This window comes from Pithys albifrons, chromosome 8 (assembly GCF_047495875.1).
Source record: "Pithys albifrons albifrons isolate INPA30051 chromosome 8, PitAlb_v1, whole genome shotgun sequence".
NCBI classification, from domain to species: domain Eukaryota; kingdom Metazoa; phylum Chordata; class Aves; order Passeriformes; family Thamnophilidae; genus Pithys; species Pithys albifrons.
Genome location: NC_092465.1, coordinates 35695404 through 35714816, shown reverse-complemented (window position 1 = coordinate 35714816; position 19413 = coordinate 35695404). Strand labels below are relative to the sequence as shown.

General features: G+C 54.5%; 1 protein-coding gene across 1 annotated transcript; it reads left to right on the top strand.

Moving 5' to 3' along the window:
* The first annotated feature begins 928 nt into the window (after nucleotides 1–928).
* On the top strand, nucleotides 929–12055 carry ASB18 (ankyrin repeat and SOCS box containing 18). The gene is made up of 5 exons (XM_071562983.1): nucleotides 929–1169; nucleotides 2988–3255; nucleotides 9872–10367; nucleotides 10994–11107; nucleotides 11870–12055. The coding sequence occupies exons 1-5, from the start codon at nucleotides 929–931 to the stop codon at nucleotides 12053–12055; spliced, it is 1305 nt and encodes a 434-aa protein (XP_071419084.1).
* Nucleotides 12056–19413: the final 7358 nt, after the last annotated feature.

The following is a 19413-nucleotide window of genomic DNA, read 5'->3' as shown; positions in this document are numbered from 1 at the left end:
GGGCTGTTTTGGCTCAAGGTTGGCACAGAGATGCCTGGGATCACCAACAAAGTCCCAAACATTTCTTGCAGCCTCAGGTTGGCTCCACACAGAGGGAACCACACAGCATTCCAGCAGTTCCTCCACCTCTGGTTTAATATCTTCCCAAGATCTGCTTTGATCAGGTTCACTCCCCAGAGACGTGGATGGGAGGGCTGGGAAGGGGAGGATGTGTCACCCAGAGCCTCCAAGTCACAAGATGCCAAGCTCTATTCTTGTCCCCATCATGGATTTCTCCTGTGACCTTGAGGGAAGACGCCACAAACCACAGGGCAGCAGGAGCCAGGAATGCTCTACTGGCATCAAATGGCAGCAAAGTCTGGGTGCTTTCCCTCTCCTATACAAGGCACTGTCTGGGAGAGCAGCTTCCCCTGCCAAAGCCCCAGGAGGATTTGTACCTTACTGGTCTTTGCATCCCTGCATGGAATTCCAGGCTGAGCCACTAACACGTTGCCCAGGTTTCTCCACATAGCAACCACAATACTGGAAAAGTATATGAGCACTTCAAATTAAAAAAAAATAGTGTTAAGCAGAGAAAAAAAAACACTTTCCAGAGCTCATAAGGTTATACATGGGGATAGGCAGACAGCAGAGGACTCAGTTTCTGTGTTTCTTTCCTTCCCTAAGCACTAGGCACTGTTTTCCTGCTGCCTGCAAATAACCCAGTGATTTAATGCAAGAGGTGCTGCTGCAGCAGGGCCTGGGGACCATCTGCCCCTCGTTGTACCCCACACCCATCACCATCCCACCCCTCTGGAGTTATAAATGCCACGCAACACAGCCTTAACTGGGTTATAATTAGACCATGAGCCCGGGAGGATGGAAACAATGAACTCCATGAGCCTGTCTGTGCTCCCAGCCACGACCTCCACCCTCGGGAAGCACCGGCATGGGCGAAGCAGCAGGACCTGCCCCGGCAAAGCTGCAAATCTCCTCCCAGCTGGACTCGGAGCAGCCTTTGACAGCTCGGGCTCCTGTCACCAGGTACTACACAGCCCTGGTCACAGGAGACCTGAGGAGCCTCGAGGTCCTCACTGACCAATACCACCAAGATGTCAACCTGGTGTTTGAGATCACTGAAAACGAGCTGGAGTGGCAGGTGAAAAGCCAAGCATTGTATGGACTCTCAGGTACTTTTTCTTTAAAACCCAGGCCAGAAAAACTTAAAAATGGGTATTTACTAACCCTAAATAGAAGAGGTACAGTGCATTTAAGTGCTTTAAGTGTTCCTGAGGCGTCTGGTTTCTGGTTAGCTGGCTGTGCCCGCAGTTATAACCATAAATATTCATCACTTTTAATATTTCCTTCTCTTCTGCACATACTAACCCACCAGAGGGGCAGGGAAGTGTAAAATCTGTGCATCCACATGATTTTTTCCATGTTGGAATTAGACACACTGTAGCTTGGCAATGCTTGCAAGAGGGCTCACAGCCCAGATTCCTCATGCAGGGGCTCAGGAAGAGCAGCCTGGTCCTACCTGGGAGGAGTAAGATGTTCCCAGGATAGTGGTCCCTGATGCCTTCCCCCCAGGATGCTGCTCAACATCCCAGATATTCCCAGAGCACCACACTCAGCAGATTACTGATGCTGCCAGCGGTCCTGGAGCTGCTGGGAAATACAAGGCTGTGCCAAAACTCAACACATCCCATGCCCAGCCCTGCATCACCTTCCCAACATACTCCCACCCGCCTTGGGTGCCTTCATTCCCAACAAAGACAGCTTTTCCCTCCCTGGGGAATCGGTGAGCTGCCTTTTACCACCCAGGGTGCCCCAGGCAGCTGGCTGCAGGCAGGGCATTGGCTTACCCAGCTCGTGCCACATGAAATCCTGCTCCTGGCCACGCACACACACCCAGGGAGTTTTGCTTCCCAGCCATGGTGGGAGCAGCCACCGAGTGTAACAAGGCCTTTTGGAAGCTGCCAGGGAGTGGGGAGAGGAGTGGGCACAGCAGTGCATGGCGCAGGGTGGGTGGCAGAGCTGGCGGCCTGCAGGTGACACTGTTCCGTGTCCCTGCAGGGGTGGTGGCAGGACTGGTGGCCCGCGAGTGACATTGTTCCATGTCTCTAGAGGGCTGGTGACCCACGGGTGCTGCCATTCCATGTCCCTGCAGGGCTGGTGGCAGGGCTGGTGACCCACGGGTGCTGCCATTCCATGTCCCTGCAGGGCTGGTGGCAGGGCTGGTGACCCACGGGTGCTGCCATTCCATGTCCCTGCAGGGCTGGTGGCAGGGCTGGTGACCCACGGGTGCTGCCATTCCATGTCCCTGCAGGGCTGGTGGCAGGGCTGGTGACCCACGGGTGCTGCCATTCCATGTCCCTGCAGGGCTGGTGGCAGGGCTGGTGACCCACGGGTGCTGCCATTCCATGTCCCTGCAGGGATGGTGGCAGGGCTGACAGCCCACGGGTGACACTGTTCTGTGTCCCGCAGGGGGGGGTGGCAGGGATGGTAGCAGGGTGGGCAACCCACAGGTGACACTGTTCCGTGTCTCACAGGGCTGGTGGCAGGGCTGGCAGCCTGCAGGTGACACCACTCCATGTTCCTGCAGGGCAGGTGGCAGGGTGGGTGGCAGCCCACAGGTGACACTGTTCCATGTCCCGCAGGGTTGGTGGCAGGGTTGGCAGCCCACAGGTGACACCACTCCCTGTCCCCGCAGGGCTGGCAGCAGGGCTGGCGGCAGGGTGGATGGCAGGGCGGGTGGCACCACTCCCTGTCCCCGCAGGGCAGGTGGCAGGGCTGGCAGCCCGCAGGTGACACCACTCCGCGTCCCTACAGGGTGGGTGGCAGGGCTGGCAGCCCGCAGGTGACACCACCCCCTGTCCCCGCAGGGCGGGTGGCAGCCCGCAGGTGACACCACTCCGTGTCCCCGCAGGGCGGGTGGCAGGGCTGGCGGCAGGGTGAGTGTCAGGGATGGTGGCAGCCCACAGGTGACCCCACCCCTGTCCCCGCAGGGCTGTGGGCGCTGGAGCGGCGCTGGCACCGCAGCTCCCCGCTGTGCCTGGCTGCCCAGCACGGCCACACCGCTGTCCTGCGCCACCTGCTCCGCCGCGGTGCCCACCCCGACCTGGCGCCGGGGGCACAGGGACCTCTGCACGAGGCGTGCCGGGCCGGGCACACGGACTGCGCGGAGCTGCTGCTGGAGCACGGCGCAGACCCCAACCTGCGCAGCGAGCAGGGGCTGGCCCCGCTGCACCTCTGCACCACCCGCCACTCCCTGGGGTAAGGACCGGCCCCTCGGCATCCCCTGCTTCTCATCTCCCAGGAGATGCTCCCCAATCCGTGCCAATCCTACCCACAAAGGGATGTCAGTGTTGACCAGGGCAGTTGCTTCTCCTAAAATCCCAGCTTTAGGAGTGAAGGAACAGGGTCTGGGGGATGTGGAACAGTCCTCTCATCTCTCCAGACAAGCTGCACACCTTGGTTTATAGTCAGGATTAAGGCTTATCCATGTTTATCCACGTCACCCTGGATCATGCAGATGAACATAAAAATTATGTGGAAAAATCTGGAAAAATCAGGATTTCACACACATACATGTATTCCTCTGCAGGACTTTAAGTGCTTGGATCATTAGACACACAGGATATTTTCCTTTTTTTTTTTTTTTTACATATAATAAAGAGCTCAGCCACTTGATATCCTGATGAAACTGCTTAGGGCCATAGTGAATTCCATACCTGCCAGTTTCCATGAAAAGCCACTCTCAGCAGGTGGTGAAAGCAAAGTTCCTGCTGCAGATCCAACATCTCATGGACCAGGTCACAGGGAAAGTGCTCTGAAGAAGGAAAGCAGCCAGAGGGAAAAAGATTTGCAGATGTAAATATCTTGATCCCAGCTTATAAATGAGTCTCTGCAAGACAGCCAAAAATCAAGTATTAGTCAAATTTGGTTCAGCCAAAAATGTGGGGATGAATCCAACACATCCTTGGTGTGATGGGGTTGGAAGGAGCAGGATGGGTAAGGCAGGATGGGTAAGCAGCCCTCACTGTTAATAAAGAGCTGGCTTTAATTCCTCACCTGAGCTCCCTTTAGACCTTAAAGCTTCAGATCCCAATCCATCAAAATTCCCTGTGATTCCATGATTTTAGGCTTCCCCAGCCTGCTCTCCCCCAAAGAGATGGGGCAACCACACCGACCTGATATGTGGAGAGGGCCCCATGGCCCACAGAGGTCCAGGTGTGCTGGTTCTCCCCAGCTGATCTCAAGCTTGGGGGAAAAAAAAATCTATATCTCCATAAAAGACAAGTCCTTGTCACTGATTTGCATTCCCCTGGAAGCTGGAGGGGGATGGCAGGTGAGGCAGCACACGGGGATCAGACAGAGCCACCGTGGGAACAGCTGAGTGACAGAGCCCTCGGATATTGGGGCTTTCTGATGGAAATGCTGAGAGCCCCTTAACTACGCCCGGCACTCCGGGGGCTTCTGCACTAACTCAGCCAACTCCCTTGGAAGATCAAAAATTAATAGACATTTCAGACGGGGTTTGAGGTTTCGACCACTGCTTTTCAATGGCAAAGACTTTGCTAAAGTTAGAGACTGAGGAGGTCAAGCTTTAGGTAACACAAACATTTCCTCTTTGATTAGGGGGAGACTACTTTACCTCGCCTTCTTTTTTTTTTATTTTATTATTTTTTCCGTTGAGTAGTAGATTTTAGGTCATCCTTAATTTTTTACTGACAATAAAGAGCAGGTCATTGACCTACATAGAGAGCTATTTTATTTTTCTCCCTCTCGATAACAATGGCCAGAACACCTATGTGCCAGGTTCCTCTCTATTCCCATATACTCGGCAATTCACCATGGGGGCAGGACTTAAAACCTTTGAGCCTCTCAGTGACTGGGATAAAAAAAAATTATCTGGGCTTCCTTCCAGCCATTTGAGCTTCAGAATCCATGAGATTTCAACAAAAAGGATATCAGAGCTTTAATCTAGGAGCTTTTTGAAGAGATGGAAAAAAAAAGTTCCAGTAAAGTTCAGTCTTACCTTCTTCACTTTAGGAGCTGTTCATGCCAACGTCGGCCTATTTAGTAGAGTTCCTCTCCTTGACCTCTTTTTTACAGCCGAGATAATTAACATGGTGGGGTAAGATGAGTCTCTAAATTCACTGCACTCTCTCCCTGGCGCTCTCCCTTTTCCCTCTTAAAGCTGGGATGATTAAAGGAGTCTGCCTTTATTGGCACCCCGAAAAAAAATAAAATAAAAATAATTGAGGGGGAGAGGAAGAGTGTCAGCGGTGCCAGGGAGGGAAGAGCAGGCGTGGGGTGGTGGAAAGCACATGGCAGGGATGCAGGACATGGCTGCCTCCTGCCAGCACGGTGCCCACTGAGGAAGGGATGCCAAGCACATCTGTAGAGTCCTCCTTCAGATCTGTGAGTCTCTCTGAACATCCCAGGTCTGCCATGCAACCAGGGAGAGCCCACCCGGAGAGAATTCCTCCTCTCCAGCCTTCCACAGAGGGATGAGGGACAAGTCAAGCCAAGGGATGGGAAAAGATGCCACCCTGACCTCCAGACAACTCAGGCTTATGGCTGAGCCTTTGCTTCTTCAAGCTTTCACTCCACCCTGGGAGCTGAAAACAGAGTTCTCTTCCTGCTCCGAGCCTGCAGTGCTGAGGGATGGGGGATAATGGTGGGATGAGTCAATGCAGGAGGCCAGTCCGTGCCCAGGGGGTTCATGCAAGGATTCAGGGGGTAGGGAGCGAGCACAAGAGGTGCCAGAGACAGGATAGGGTTTGTTTTGGGAGTGTTGGATGAGGAGAGCTTATCCTGGGAGGAATTAGCAGGAAACAGGAGCCAAGCAGGAAGGCGGGTACCTAAAAGGGGAATAATGTGGTCAAGGTGAGGCTCCCAAATGCCAGGGAGGTGGGCACAGACATGGTGAGCCCAGCCCCAGGGCACCCTCCAGCTACTCCAGCATCATCCTGGACCCACTGGCCCTTTTGGCTGCAGGAAATAAGCATTACTAAAAATAAAATTTTAAAAAAATTAAAAAAAACAACCCAGAGATTTGAAAAACCAGCATTTAGCATCATCCTGTGCTAAACCTCATCTTCTGCTCTGGGCAGCCATGATAAATACACAACTTGGAGCATTTGGAGCCATTCTCTTGGGAAGGCAGAGCAGAGCAGAGCAGAGCAAACCAGCTCCTAAGGAGCCCAAAGCAGCGGGAGGGAACAGCCCAAGCTTGACCCTGTCCCTGGAGCTGTGACAACACGGGGGCTCCTCCAGGTGAGCCTTGCTGTGACCCCAGGGAGGGGGAACACAAACAGGGGGCTTTTTCCTTGGCAAAACCGGGGCTCTGAGCGGGGGGATTGGGACAGGAGTGTTGCTGCCGCCTCCGCTGCCCCAACCTCCTGCTCCTCCTGCTGGTTACTCATCACATCCCACTTAAAGTTAATCCCACTTCCCCAAGCTTGGGCATTTTCAGTCCTGAGCAAGAGCCAGGAGCCATCCTGGCAGTGGGATGGCACTGGGCACATCCTGCCCTGGCTCTGTGGATGGGGGAAGCAGGGAAAGCAACTCCAGATGGTTTTCTCCCGTGTCTCAGAGCCAGGAGCCCAGCACGAGGCAAACCTGCAGCACCAACGCCCGCCACCACAAATTCACTTTAACCTACCAAGTGACTTGCCCAAGGAAGAGACATTGAGATGTGTTACCCAGCACTGCAAATGAGCTGGGAAGGGTTGGGGAGGGAGTTGAAGCTAGTGAAAAGTAGGCTGGATGGAAAACAAATTTATTTGCATTGCCACTGTGCCTCTGAATTCCTGCTGAGCTAAACCTAAAACTAAACTAAGTGTATTCTTTCAATATTCCCAGAAAATTGGAGACTCTGTGGGAGTCTTAGCCTGGATCAAAACTATCACACCCTCAAAAAATCAGTCAACAATCACTGAGCTTTGTTTAAGGGGGTTTTATTCTAATCTGATGGCAAACAAGAGAGTGTCAATTAAAAAAATTTTTTAAAAAATTAAAAAAGAGCCAAAAATGCTGGTGAAGTGTTAGAGAACATGAAAAGAGATTTTAAAGGTTAATAAGAGCATCTCCCCAGCCCCTGGTGATGGCCCAGACATCCAAACAGGAGGCAAGTGCTCCTCACAGGGCCCCAGCCTTTCCATGCACCAGAAGAGATCCCCTCATTTATAGTTCCTCACTAACATTCCCTCTTTGCTGAGGGAGGAGCACCCAGGGGGAAAATTCAATATAAACTGACTTGGGTTTCTTCCAACAAATTGAACTTTGAACTTGATAACCAAAAAGAATAACCCTTCAGTTCAACAGCACCTGGAAAGGATGGGATTTCCACAGAAGGATATTTGGGATGTCTGGAAGGAGGTCCAGAGGAATTGATCTCCCTGTATTGAATTCTCTGTAAGGGAAAACCCCGTGGCACAGGGAGGGTGCTGGGCTGGAGGGACTGACTGGATGCAGCTCCTGGCTCTGCTGGGCAATCCATGTTGTCCCCCCCTTCACCTGGAAATGGAGGGCAGAGGAATGTTCATTCCCTCTGTCTTACCTGTGCAGGTGGAAACTTCAGCCTGGGCACTGTCCAAATCCAGGGAGGTGTTTCTGCCCAAGGTGTCTCAGCACAGCCTCCTCCTTGCCTGGGAAGGAACAGGGGTGCTTTAAGTGTCACCTATTAAAAAAAATAGAACAAAAGGGGATTTTTCTCATGGACTAGGCTGTTGCATTTTGGCAGTGAAGTGAGAAATGTTTGGGTTTTTTTCACTTTTCCCTGCAGAACCATCCCTTGGTTTTCCCTGAATGCATTATTTTCATTAGGTGCCATTATTAGGGTGCCAGAGCTACCTGTGCCAATCTGGAGAGGTCCTGAGGGAGTCATTATAATTAGGGCTACAAATTCCCTGCTGACAAGGATGGACAAGACCAGGCAATGTGGTGGAGTGACTGAGTGATTGCTCCAATAACAGATCCCCCCTGACAAAGTTGTACCTCCCAGGAGCAGACAGCAGACCTCCAAAAAGCCTCAGTGAGACAAGCCATTGCTTGGAAAGGGCTGCAGCCTCTTTTGGAGTAAAAAGGGAATTGTAAAATAAAGATCTGGGGAGCTGGCACAACCTCACCTTGATCAGCTCAGCCACAACCACAGCCCCAGCAGATGCCTCTGGTGAGGGCTGGCACATCTGGGAGTGCTGCATCTGCACACACAAATCCTGCAGCAGCTTTTTCTTGGCAAACTCAGGCTTGATGAGCACAAGAAAAGCAGCCTAAGGAGGTATTTGTAGACCCTGCACTGCCAAGGACAGTGGATGTCTCGCCAGCTCCTGTCAAATCCTGGGGCAGGTGACACTGCAGGTCCAGAAAGAGTCAAGCACATTATTATTATTATTATTTTATTATTGTCATTGTCCCCATATATATATGGTAGTATTCATCTGCACCAGGAAAAACCAGCAATGTCCTGGCACTGTCCTTCCTCCCTGGGACTCCTCTTCTTCCCCATGCCTGCTGCAGGAGGATCAGGCTGGGACTTGACTCCTCCTCAGCTCACCCTCATTTTGCTTCTGCATCAGCCCAGAGCCTCACTCAGGGCTCTGCTGACACCTGAGCTAAAAGAAAAGCTTATTTGAGGAAAATTAAAGAGACAGGGAGAGTTTTAATGTTTCTGCTCCTCCCTGGACTCCACTCAACCACTGCTGACGCCTGGTTCCCAAGGGATGGCCCTCCCCACCTCTCTTGGGAAACACGAGCTCGCCACTTATTCAAGGTCCAGCTTAGCTGGCCGGTGGATCTGCCCCCGTCCGAAAATCGGCCCCTCTGTGCCCCAGCAGGGAGCTGAGCCCCACGGGTGACGCGGCTGCCGCCAGCCCTGCCTGGGCGGGGACACCGAGTCAGTGACAGTCCGAGCGGGGACACCGAGCCGCGGCGGCCCCGCCGGTGACACTGAGTCGCGACAGCACGAGCGGGGACACCGAGCCGCGGCGGCCCGGCCGGTGACACTGAGTCGCGACAGCACGAGCGGGGACACCGAGCCGCGGCGGCCCCGGGGGGAGACGGAGCAGTCGCTCTGATTCATTCAGACTGGCTCATCACATCCGTTTACTCACACACATCCCCAGAAAAAAAAAATAACCCTCCCACCAGGGCATACCAGGCGTCTGCAACCCCCATCCATTGGCAGAAGGCTCTGATGGGAACTGGTGTCCCCACTGCGCAGCAGCCACGACCCCTCCTTCCACCCAGACACGGTGATGGCAGGGGGAGAAGAGGGGACATTGCCTTTATTAGTCCTCCTGGGAACTGCAGGTGCTGCTGTTCCATCCTCAAGGGTGCCAAACAAGCCAGCAAAACTAATTTATGCAGATTTAAACCACCTGCAAAGGTGATGTTGTTGAGGGTAGGCAGAAAACCAGGACCAGGACTTGGACTCCATCATCCTTCCTGGGTGCCTTCCAACTCAGGATATTCTGTGATTCCATGAAACACAACATTCCAGGCCCCTCCAAGGCAGGAGCCCAGCTCAGGTGTTTGGGTCCCTTAAAGGAAGAAGGAGAATCCATTTTTATGTCCAAGCAAGTTGTGACCTGGGAAGGTGTGACCGGGGTGGGTCAAGGATGGTCAAGGTGGTCAAAGACAGTCAAAGTGGTCAAGATGGGCAAAGAAAAGTCAAGGTGGTCAAGGATGACCATTCATGAGCGATGCTGCTCAAGGGCAGGAGGAACACATTGCCAAACCCACCAGGACACACTGCCACCCTCCCCAGCCTCCCCTGCTCCCCCCAAACTGCTCAAGAGCCACAACCCCAGCTCCGGCATGACCTCCATCCTCACCCCACGGGTCTGCCCCCTCCACCCCTCGTGGTGCCCGCTCTGTGCAGGTGTGCCAGGCTGCTGCTGCGACATGGGGCTGCCGTGGACGCTCCGAGCGAGGCGTGCGGGCACACGGCTCTGCACGTGGCGGCGCGGCACGGCCTGGGTGCCCACGCCCGGCTGTACCTGCGACACGGCGCCCGCGTGGACGCGCGTGACACGCGGGGCGAGACGGCCCTCGGTGCGCTCTGTGGGACTGCAGCTCCCGGCGAGGACTCCCTGGAGCTGTGCCGGCTGCTGGTGGCACACGGTGCCGACGTGGATGCCCGGGACGAGGCGCGGAGGAGCGCCCTGCACAAGGCGTGTGGCACAGCCCATGCCAGCCTGGCGCGGTTCCTGCTGCTCCGCGGGGCCGACGTCAATGCCATGGACTATGACGGTGTGACCCCGCTGGGCCTGGCCCTGCAGAGCGTGGCATCCCACCGGGAGCGGCGGCCACACCTCACCGTGCAGCTGCTGCTCAACCACGGCGCCCAAAGGATACGGCCCCGCGCCTTCCACAAGGTACCGGCCCCACACCGGCCCCCACGTGTCCCCAGGCTCATGGGGGTTCGCAGTCGGGGTGCTTTAGGAAATAAAAGGATGGGGCCATGGGAGGGTTTGGGAGAGTCTGCCAGTCCAGGCAGGGAGAGGAGACCATGGCATGGGGACTGAGATGCTGCTGGGCAGGATGGAAATGCAAACCCCGTGTGGTGTGGCAGTGGGTGGAGGGGGCAGGGCAAAGGGCAGGATGGAGCCAGCAGGGCTGTCAGGAGGACATTCTCCTGCCCAGGGAATACCAGAGACAGGCTTGGTACATCAGCCCCCGGTGCAGCTGCCTCGTGGCTCTGCATTTCATTGATTTTACATCAAACAATAAAGAAAATATTATCCTGGCTTGTCACGCACCAGCCAAAAGTGTAAATAAGAAGCGAGGGCTGGATCCAGAGGAACAAGTGCCTCAGCACTTCACAAATGGAGAAAGATCTCCAAAACATGCCAGGAGAAACCCTACACATGCCTCATCCCGACACGGGGCTATCCCAGCCTGGACCACGGCAGGGTGGGACAAAGCTCAGCTGTAGCAGGTGGATGTTCTCCCCCTCTGGGCCCTGCCTGTCTGTCTGAGCCCTCCCTGTGCCCGTGGGTAGGTGCTGAAGTCCTGTGCAGCTGTGCCGGAGGTCATCGAGGTCCTCTTCAATTCCTACTCACAAATTCCCATCTCCCAGGAGTGGGCTGAGGCGGTGCCGGAGGAGGTGTTCCAGGTGAGACACTGCTGGACTTTGGCAGGGATGGCTGAGTCCCAAGGAGGGGCTTTTACCCACAGAGAGGGCTTTTTTCCCCACCCAAACTTCCCTTGAGTGGAGAAAAAATAATTGGAATAGTCCCCAGAGCACCACGACACAGCTGATTCATCCATAAAGGTTTGCATCCCCTTAGCTCCACTGACATCAAACCCCACATCCCTGCCCCAGCCTGCAATAAAATCCACTCCCAGCATCTGGAGTGCCCCTGGAGCCAGAGCACTGCCCAGCAGTGCTTATTTTGGTCTGAAAAAGCTCCTTCCCAGATGTGCAACAGGTATGGCCATCCTGCTGTGGCATCATCTGGGATGGCTCCTGGCCCCAGAGGCTGTGAAGGGATGGGCGGCTGCTGGGACGTACTCACAGCCCTTCAGCCACTCCAGGGATGGAGAAAGGAGTTTACTCCACTCGAAGGAAAGGCTGAGGCCACACAGCCTGATCTCACTTCGTTTCCCTGTCTCAGAATTGGGGTCTCTTCTCCAAGAGCTTCCTGCAGGGGTGCTGGCCATGAGAGCAGCTTTCTCCACGTGCTTCCACAGGGGAATTCCTCACCCAGCCTTTTCTTGCAGAGCTCTGTCAGTGCATGGGCCCCTTAACCCACAGCCGCACTTGTGTTTCTTACCGCTGTCCCTTAGATCTTCACCCTAGAGCATCTCCAGCTTGTCTGGCAGTCAGGAGGAAACCCCAGCCCAGGCGCTGCCCGTGTTGCCCCTCTCTTTGCAGCAGCACCAGCCGTTCTACGAGTCGCTGTTCGGGCTGGCGGGCGCCGTGCGGTGCCTGCAGCACTTGTGCCGCTCCAGCATCCGGCACCGCCTGGGCAGCAGGTGCCACCGCCTCGTCCCCTCGCTGCCTGTGCCCAGGGCTCTGCGGGACTACCTGCTGCTGGAGCCCCAAGGGGAGGTGCTCTGAAGGAGCAGAGCCGCGTCCCAGGGCAGCGCTGCCTCCCTGCACGGAGCTCGGAGCATCCATTGCTGTCACCGAGCCGAGGAGCCGCTCCCCGTGATAGATGGCTGTTTTCCAGGGATTTATAATGGAGCTAAAATGTGCTTTCGGCTGTGACTTTGTATCGATTTTTTTCTAATTGTGCTTTAAATAGATTATAAAGAGTAATAAAATGATTAGTAGCTGTTGAGAGCCGGCTGCAGATATGAATAATGCTCGTTATAGAGGATCCCTGCCAAGCGGGGGCTCTCAGGTGTGCAAAGGCAGGTACACACAGCAGGTCACTCCAAGCAGCCCACGTGAGCCTCAGATCCCCTTGGATAGACCTCCCCTCCGAGTGGCACGAGCAGCAGTGGGACCAGAGGTGCAGGTGGCAGCCCTTAGCAGGGTGCAGTATCAGTGGCATTAATATAGACCTTGAAATAGACAAAAAAAATATCTATTTTTCTATGTAGAAAGCACCAAGAAAGTGCTGGTTATTCCACACGGGAGGTGGTGACACAGCTCCCTGTGTCTTCTGGCTTCCCACAAACCAAGGGATGCACCAAAACCTCCCATACCCACCTATCCCTGTTCCCAGGCTGGCACAGAAAGGGCTGGAAAACCCAGTGGCAACCCCAAGTGGAGGAGTTTGAGCTTTAATTTCCCACAGTGACTCAGCCAAAGGCACCAGGAGGCGTGAGGATTTCTTTTTCCCAGACTTTCAACTTCCCCAAATTAATTCCTGTTGAACCAAAGCGTGTGCACATGTGTTTCCCTTGGAGGAACAGCTGTGCTCATGCAGGCAGCTCTCACACAGCACTCACCAAATCCTTCCACTGCTTAATTACACACGGTTTGAGTTTTTTTTTTTTAAATATATATAAATAACTCATTTTGCATGTTTGGCTGGGCTGTGCACCAGCAGCCAGTGCTGGCGTGGGTTGTGCAGCTGGTGCGAGGGAAATGGGGAGGAAAAAGAAATTCCTCCCTCTCCCAGCTTCCACCTGCTGCTTCCACAGTGTCCCTTGCCCTTTAAGTCGTATATGGATGGGCAACTGCATTGCCAAGCCCACCCCGTGTTCCCGGATTTCCCAGTCATGGGAATGCCCCGCGGCAAATCTCCATGACCCCTTCAGACTTCGGGACTTGAGTGCCCGTTTGACTTTACGGTTTGTTTTGGTGGCCGGAGCAGGGGGTGGGAACTGAAAGGGATTTAGGTAAAGAACCCCATCCTGGCCGAGTCCTCACGCGTTTGAACCAGCCCGATCTAAACTTTGGGGCCTCTTTCATCTTTTGTGTGGTCCCGGGCGCGGGAAGAATGCCCCGTTTTACATCCGTATCGGCCGCGTTTGCATTGGAGACACGGTCCCACCAGGCGCCCGCATCCCTCCCAAATCCCAAATCCCACATCCCCGGCCTCGCCGCACAGCCGGGGCAGGGAGGGAGGGTGGGAATGCACATCCAGGGGGGGATGAGGCGCTCGGGGGGCCGGAGGGGCGGCGGGCGCGGGACACGCGTGGGGCGGTGCGCGGCGCTCCGCGGCCCGCAGGGGGCGCGCTGGGCTCGGCCGTCGGGGGGACCCCCGAACACCCCGCGAAACGGACACAAAAACGGCAAAAAGCTTTAAAAAACCGACTTTTAGCGGGTTGTGGGGGTTTTTTTCCCTCCGTTTCAGCCGTTCTGCCGGCGGCGCGGGTGATGCTCCAGGCGGGCTGGTGCTGATGGTGATGATGCTCCGGGTGGGATGATGATGATGATGATGATGCTCCAGGCGGGATGATGATGATGATGATGATGATGATGATGATGCTCCGGGTGGGATGATGCTCCGGGCTTGTGCTGATAAGTTTGGCGGGCGGGTGAAGAAGCGTTTGGCTATATATATTTAAATACATACACACACCCCAAATATATATATTTTTTTTTAATATATTTTTCCTCCTGCCGGCGCCTTGTTTTGATGCAGATGTTATGGGGAAAGGATCATTTTTATTTTTTTTCTCTATTATTATTTTCCAGCAGCTAAAGACGGGAGGTCACATTAACTTCTAATACGGAGACACATAAAAATGCGATTATGCCTGCTAAACAGAACACAGTAGGCTGCTAGTTAAGACAATGAGATTTCCAGGAAGCGATGCATAAATTCTTCAAAAAATGACACATTTTTCACGTTTCATTCCAATTAAATTACTGAGGCAGCTAACACAGCGCTGTGCACGCCATACATTTGGGGGAAATGAAGGCTTTTCTGGGGTTTTTTCTCTATTTTTTTTTAAAGTCTATCTGGATGTGTGTGTTTTATGAAAGACGTTTAATATTAAGCTGCTATTAAAGAAAAAAATCTCAGAGACCTTCTCTCCTCGAGGGTTGTTTGCGGGTTTGGTTTGGGGTTTTTTGTGCGGTGGGGCTTCTCCTGCTCGTTTTCCCACCCTGCAGCATCAACCACCGACGGTCCAGCTGCCAAATAATTCCCAAATAATAGGAATTCCCCGCCCTGATGCACGCACCTCTCTGTTGGCAAAGCGCTGCGGAGAATTAAGGAGTGAAACACACCCTCCCACCCCCCCAAAAAAAAGGCTTTGCCGTCCCGTCGGGTGTTTTTCCCCGCACCCGGGACCCTCTGGAGCAGGATGGAGCCCCCCGGGATGCTGCGGGATGAGGGGAGGGCGTGATCCCAGCGGGAAGCCGGGCTTGCCTCCCGCAAGCTAAAAAGGGGCTCCTCAGGGTGATAATCAAACCTCGAAGTGGCCCCGGTAATGAAACAGCGTTTGATTTTATTATTTATTTATTCTCAATTTTTTTTTTAAAGCGCTCTGCACTGGGTGATCCGCAAAGCAATACAAATCAGAAATGAGATTTTTGAAGTCCTAATGAACCTGATTGCAGGAACATTTATAATCCCCCATGGCTTTAAATGAAATCAGATATAATCAGGAGCTATGGGGAAAGGGAGTGTTTACAGGCAGAGATTGGGAAGTGCTGCTGTATTAGTAAAGATGCTGTTCCTTCTATTGATGTCTAAAATGATGGATAATGTGAGAATGGCAAATATACTATTTGTCTAATGGCTCTGCAATTAAATTCCCCTGTAAATGACCCATGCCTCATTTCATCCTAATCTATGGAATTTTGATTGAATTCGTCAGCTCTAATTGAAAAATACTGCACTTTAATGTCTGCAGTGCAGTTTCAGGACCGCGCTGGTTTTAATGAGACGGTGCCCCTCTGACCTGGGAATATTTTAGACTTTTATTCGGGATTTTTTTTTTTTAAACTGGCGGATTTCTCAACTGGATTCCACGAAAAGCCGGGACTGAGAGAGCGTGGGCTTTGCCACCACTAGTCTCTCCGCAGCGATGCATTTGATTAAGGTCTCCTTTAAGACTCTTAAAATATTTGGACTCCGGTTATCTAAATATGTATCCATTTAAAATCATTTTTTAAATAGCCTATTTCCTCTTATCCGAACGAATTTCGGGACATGAACCGGGATTATGGAAGCACAATTTTTTCTTTTTTTCTTTTTGGCTCTTTTTTTTTACCTGCCCGGTGTTATTTTTACTCTTTTATCGTCGTTTTTTCACACCCGAAAATCCCGACCGCCTCCGAGTTTGTTAAAAAACAAAAAAAAAATGAGGAGCGGGGAAAGGGGAAAAGGGGGCGGGGAAGGAGGAAAAAAGAGGAAAAAGAGAATAAAGGGGGGGAAAAACCCACACAGAAAAAATAAACTGCCAATAAGTGGCGGCACATCCGCGGGGCACGGGTGGGAGTTGCGGGGACGCCCGGGGGGGTCGGGGGGTCTCCCGTCCGGAGTCGCGACTGAGCCCGCGATGGGGCCGCTCCGGGCCGGGGGCGCTGCCGGGAGCGCAAACGGGAGCACGCCGAGGAGTTAATGGGATTAAGCGACGACTGAGGGGTTGGGGGAATGTTTTCTGTTTTGGTTTGCCTTTCTCTATCCCTGCTTGGGAAGCGAAGGCGGAGGTGGGAGGGGGTTTCCCGCGGGCACGCGTGGGGCGGGGGGCGCAGCCCGCGGCGGGCACCCTTCCATGTGCGTCGCTATTCCCACAGCCAGGGGCTAAATCCTGCCCTCCCACGTCCCCAGCCCTCTTCCTCCCACCTCCCGCAGCCCCAAAAGGCTGAAATAACCCCACGGCCACGCAGCAAAACGCCTCCCCCTTCCCCGCAGGGATGGCCGAGGTGTAGGATGGAAAGCCCCGGCTGCATCCCCGGGTTTGGCGCTCAGTGCTCACACCTCATCCCTGCCTCATTAAATACACACTGATTTTTGGGGGGTAGCTCACTCCTCTTGCTCGCTCGCCTTTCCTAGAAAAAAAACCCTCACTTTAAAAGCTCAGTGGGGTGAGATGATTTTGGTGACATTTCCCACGCAATTAAAATTTCCCCAGCGGATGCAAGAATTAGCTCGGCAGAGCCTTTGCAAGCCTGAGTTTCGCTTTTGATAAAGTCACTGGTATTAATACCTGCAGGAAAACTACTGAGCTGTCTCCCCCATCCCTCCTCACCGTCCTCGGGGAGCAGCAGCAGCTCAGACGCTCCTCCAAATAATGCACACCCCCCCTCCCCGTGCCCCGTGGGAGGACGGACACCGTTCCATGGGGTCCATGGAAATCCACAGAGCCTGGAGGCGCCCAAAGGGCCGGGAGCAGCTCCTGGGCCCAGGTGGAGGGATGCTCTGAGCTCTGCCACCCGATGGATTCCCAGCTGGAAGGGCTCAAGCACATCCCACTTTTCCTCTTCCTTCATGGCTCCCTTCTTTCACTTCTTCACTCCAAAAACCCTCTCTCCACTCTGATCTGGGGGTTTATTTAGCCCACAGTCTCTCCCCCCCAGCCAGGAGACCACCAGAGTCACAGACACCCCCCAAAATCTGCCCAGTTCAAAGATGCCTCCACATACCCGCTGCTCTTCTCCTAAGAATGTTTTTTGGGGGGGACAAAACCTGCTGGAACCCACCTGCTCTTCAGCATTCCCTAATTCCGGTGACTCGGGAGCCTCCCGGAGCAGCATTTTGGTGCCACATTTCAGGCTGGGACCAGCCAGGCTGTCCGTGGGGAAAAGGGGCTCCTCCCCAGCCGAGCATCCCCCTCCAAAGTGTTGATTTCCGCGCTATATTTACATTTAGCCCCCCTGGGAAAGGCTCCCGGCGCGTCCCGGTGGCTTTGGGGGTCCCTCCGTGGGACTCCCCTGCCCTGCCCTGCCTTGCCCTCGCCTCCCTCACGCCTGTTACACTTCCCAGGCACAATCACGCTCCGGTTGCTCCTCCGACAATCAGAGATCGCCGGCGTTTTTCTCCGGGAGAAAAATCAGCTAATTATGTGCCGAACAAAAAGCCTATTCTTGCCCGAAATAATACTCCCGTCTTGCAAAGGCACTTGTTTGTGGGCAAATTTTGAAGAGGGCTGACAATAAAAACAGCTGCAGGAGCTGGGTGTTGGTACACATTTCCATGCCCTGCCGGATTACCGTGCCTAATTATCTCTCCCTTTCCGCAATATAACGTGGGTTCCTGAAAAGAGAGGATTATTTTTTCGCCCTCTCATTCGCATTGCTGTTTAAACGAAAGCTTCGCTTCTCCGCACGGATTTCCAGCCAGCTCGGCCTGTTTGGGAATGAGCAGGGATGGGATGCTGCTGATCCAGGGGCTGGAGGGCTCAGAGCGGCTCCATCCGCGGCGGTGGGAAGGAGAGGGAGGCAGAGAGGGAGCCAGAGAGGGAGGCAGAGAGGGAGGCAGGAGAGGAGAGGGAGGCAGGAGAGGGAGGCAGGAGAGGAGAGGGAGGCAGAAGAGGGAGGCAGAGAGGAGAGGGAGGCAGGAGAGGGAGGCAGGAGAGGAGAGGGAGGTAGGAGAGGGAGGCAGGAGAGGAGAGGGAGGCAGGAGAGGGAGGCAGGAGAGGAGAGGGAGGCAGGAGAGGGAGGCAGGAGAGGAGAGGGAGGCAGGAGAGGAGAGGGAGGCAGGAGAGGGAGGCAGGAGAGGAGAGGGAGGCAGGAGAGGGAGGCAGAGAGGGAGGCAGAGAGGGAGGCAGAGAGGGCTGCGATCGGGCAATGCCTGCGGGATCACGAGGAAGGGGAGAGGGAAAAAACCCACACGCGCGGCCCGGAAGCATCGACGGGGGAGATCCAACCCTCGCCGTGCTGGGAAAAACCCCGAACGCTGCACATATGGTGGCTCCGAGAGACTGAGCCGGGACATATGGAAATGAGCTGGATAAGTAAACTTTTCCCAGTCCCCTGAAGTCAGAGATAGGCCCCAAAAGTGTTCGTGCACACACCACACAACCCCCCCCATCCCCAGCAGCAGCTGTTTCCATGGCCATCCACCCTGTCCTGCGGGCCACACCTCCGGGAAAAACGGTTTCTCCAGCACTGGAGAAGGAGGAACCCCGGAATTCACGCCGTGGGGGACCAGCAGGGCTCGGTACCCCAAAAGCTGCATCAAGGCAGGGATGGGGAGCCACGTGCAGGACTGGGTGGCAAAACTGCGTCAAGGCCCCAAAGAAATAACCCCCCTCTAATCGTTTCTGCCAAGAAAAGAACGTTTTCAGATGTTGGGTGGAAATGTGGAGGGATAAACTGACCCAGATATCCGGGCATGGGTCGGGGGGCAGCCCCAGCCCCCGGTTTGGGGAAGCCAACGAGCTTCGGTGGTAGGAATTAGCAGGGAAAGGGTTTTTTGGGAGGACTGCAAATGCCACTTGCCAGGGCTGGGAGGGAGGTTGTGGTACCCCTTCCCAGAGCACAAACCCCAAAGGGCACATTTTGCGGGATGTAAAATCTTCGGGGAGGGGGGTGGTCCTTTGGGATGTACAGCCCTGCCAGAGTTGGAGGCATCACCCTCACCCCACGTGCCCAGCTGGAGGCATCACCCTCACCCCACGTGCCCTCGGAGGTTTTGGGGGCCTGGAGGGTGGCTGGCCAAGAGGGGCAGGGTTTGAGGAACAGAGCATGGTTGTCCCAATCCTTGTCACCCCCAGCCACTGCCATGGGCAGGTCACCTTCCTCCCGGGATGTGCAGCCCCCAGCCTGACATCCTCCATCCTCCCCTGGAAAACAGGAGCCTCCGTTAACTGGAAACGAACAGTGGATGAGTTGGAGCTTCCCAAGAGGACAGGCCAGGCAAGGAAGGGTTTCCTGCTGACTCTTGGTTTTGGGGGACCCTCCCGCCCAGCCAGAAAGCACTTTAAGTCGGGGCTTGTGTGCAGAACGCCTCCAAAGCCAAGCCCAGAGGCACAGCCAGCACCATTGTCCCGGGAAGACTTCAACTTCCCAAAGGCAGGAGGGATCCCACCCCTCTCCTTTCTCCTTTCTTTTCCCTCCCCCTTCCT

Coding starts and splice junctions, on each gene's coding strand:
- ASB18 (XM_071562983.1), top strand. CDS start 929: ATGGGCGAAGCAGCAGGACCTGCCCCGGCAAAGCTGCAAATCTCCTCC. Junction 3,256..9,871: donor ACCACCCGCCACTCCCTGGG/GTAAGGACCGGC, acceptor CGCTCTGTGCAG/GTGTGCCAGGCTGCTGCTGC. Junction 11,108..11,869: donor TGCCGGAGGAGGTGTTCCAG/GTGAGACACTGC, acceptor CTCTCTTTGCAG/CAGCACCAGCCGTTCTACGA.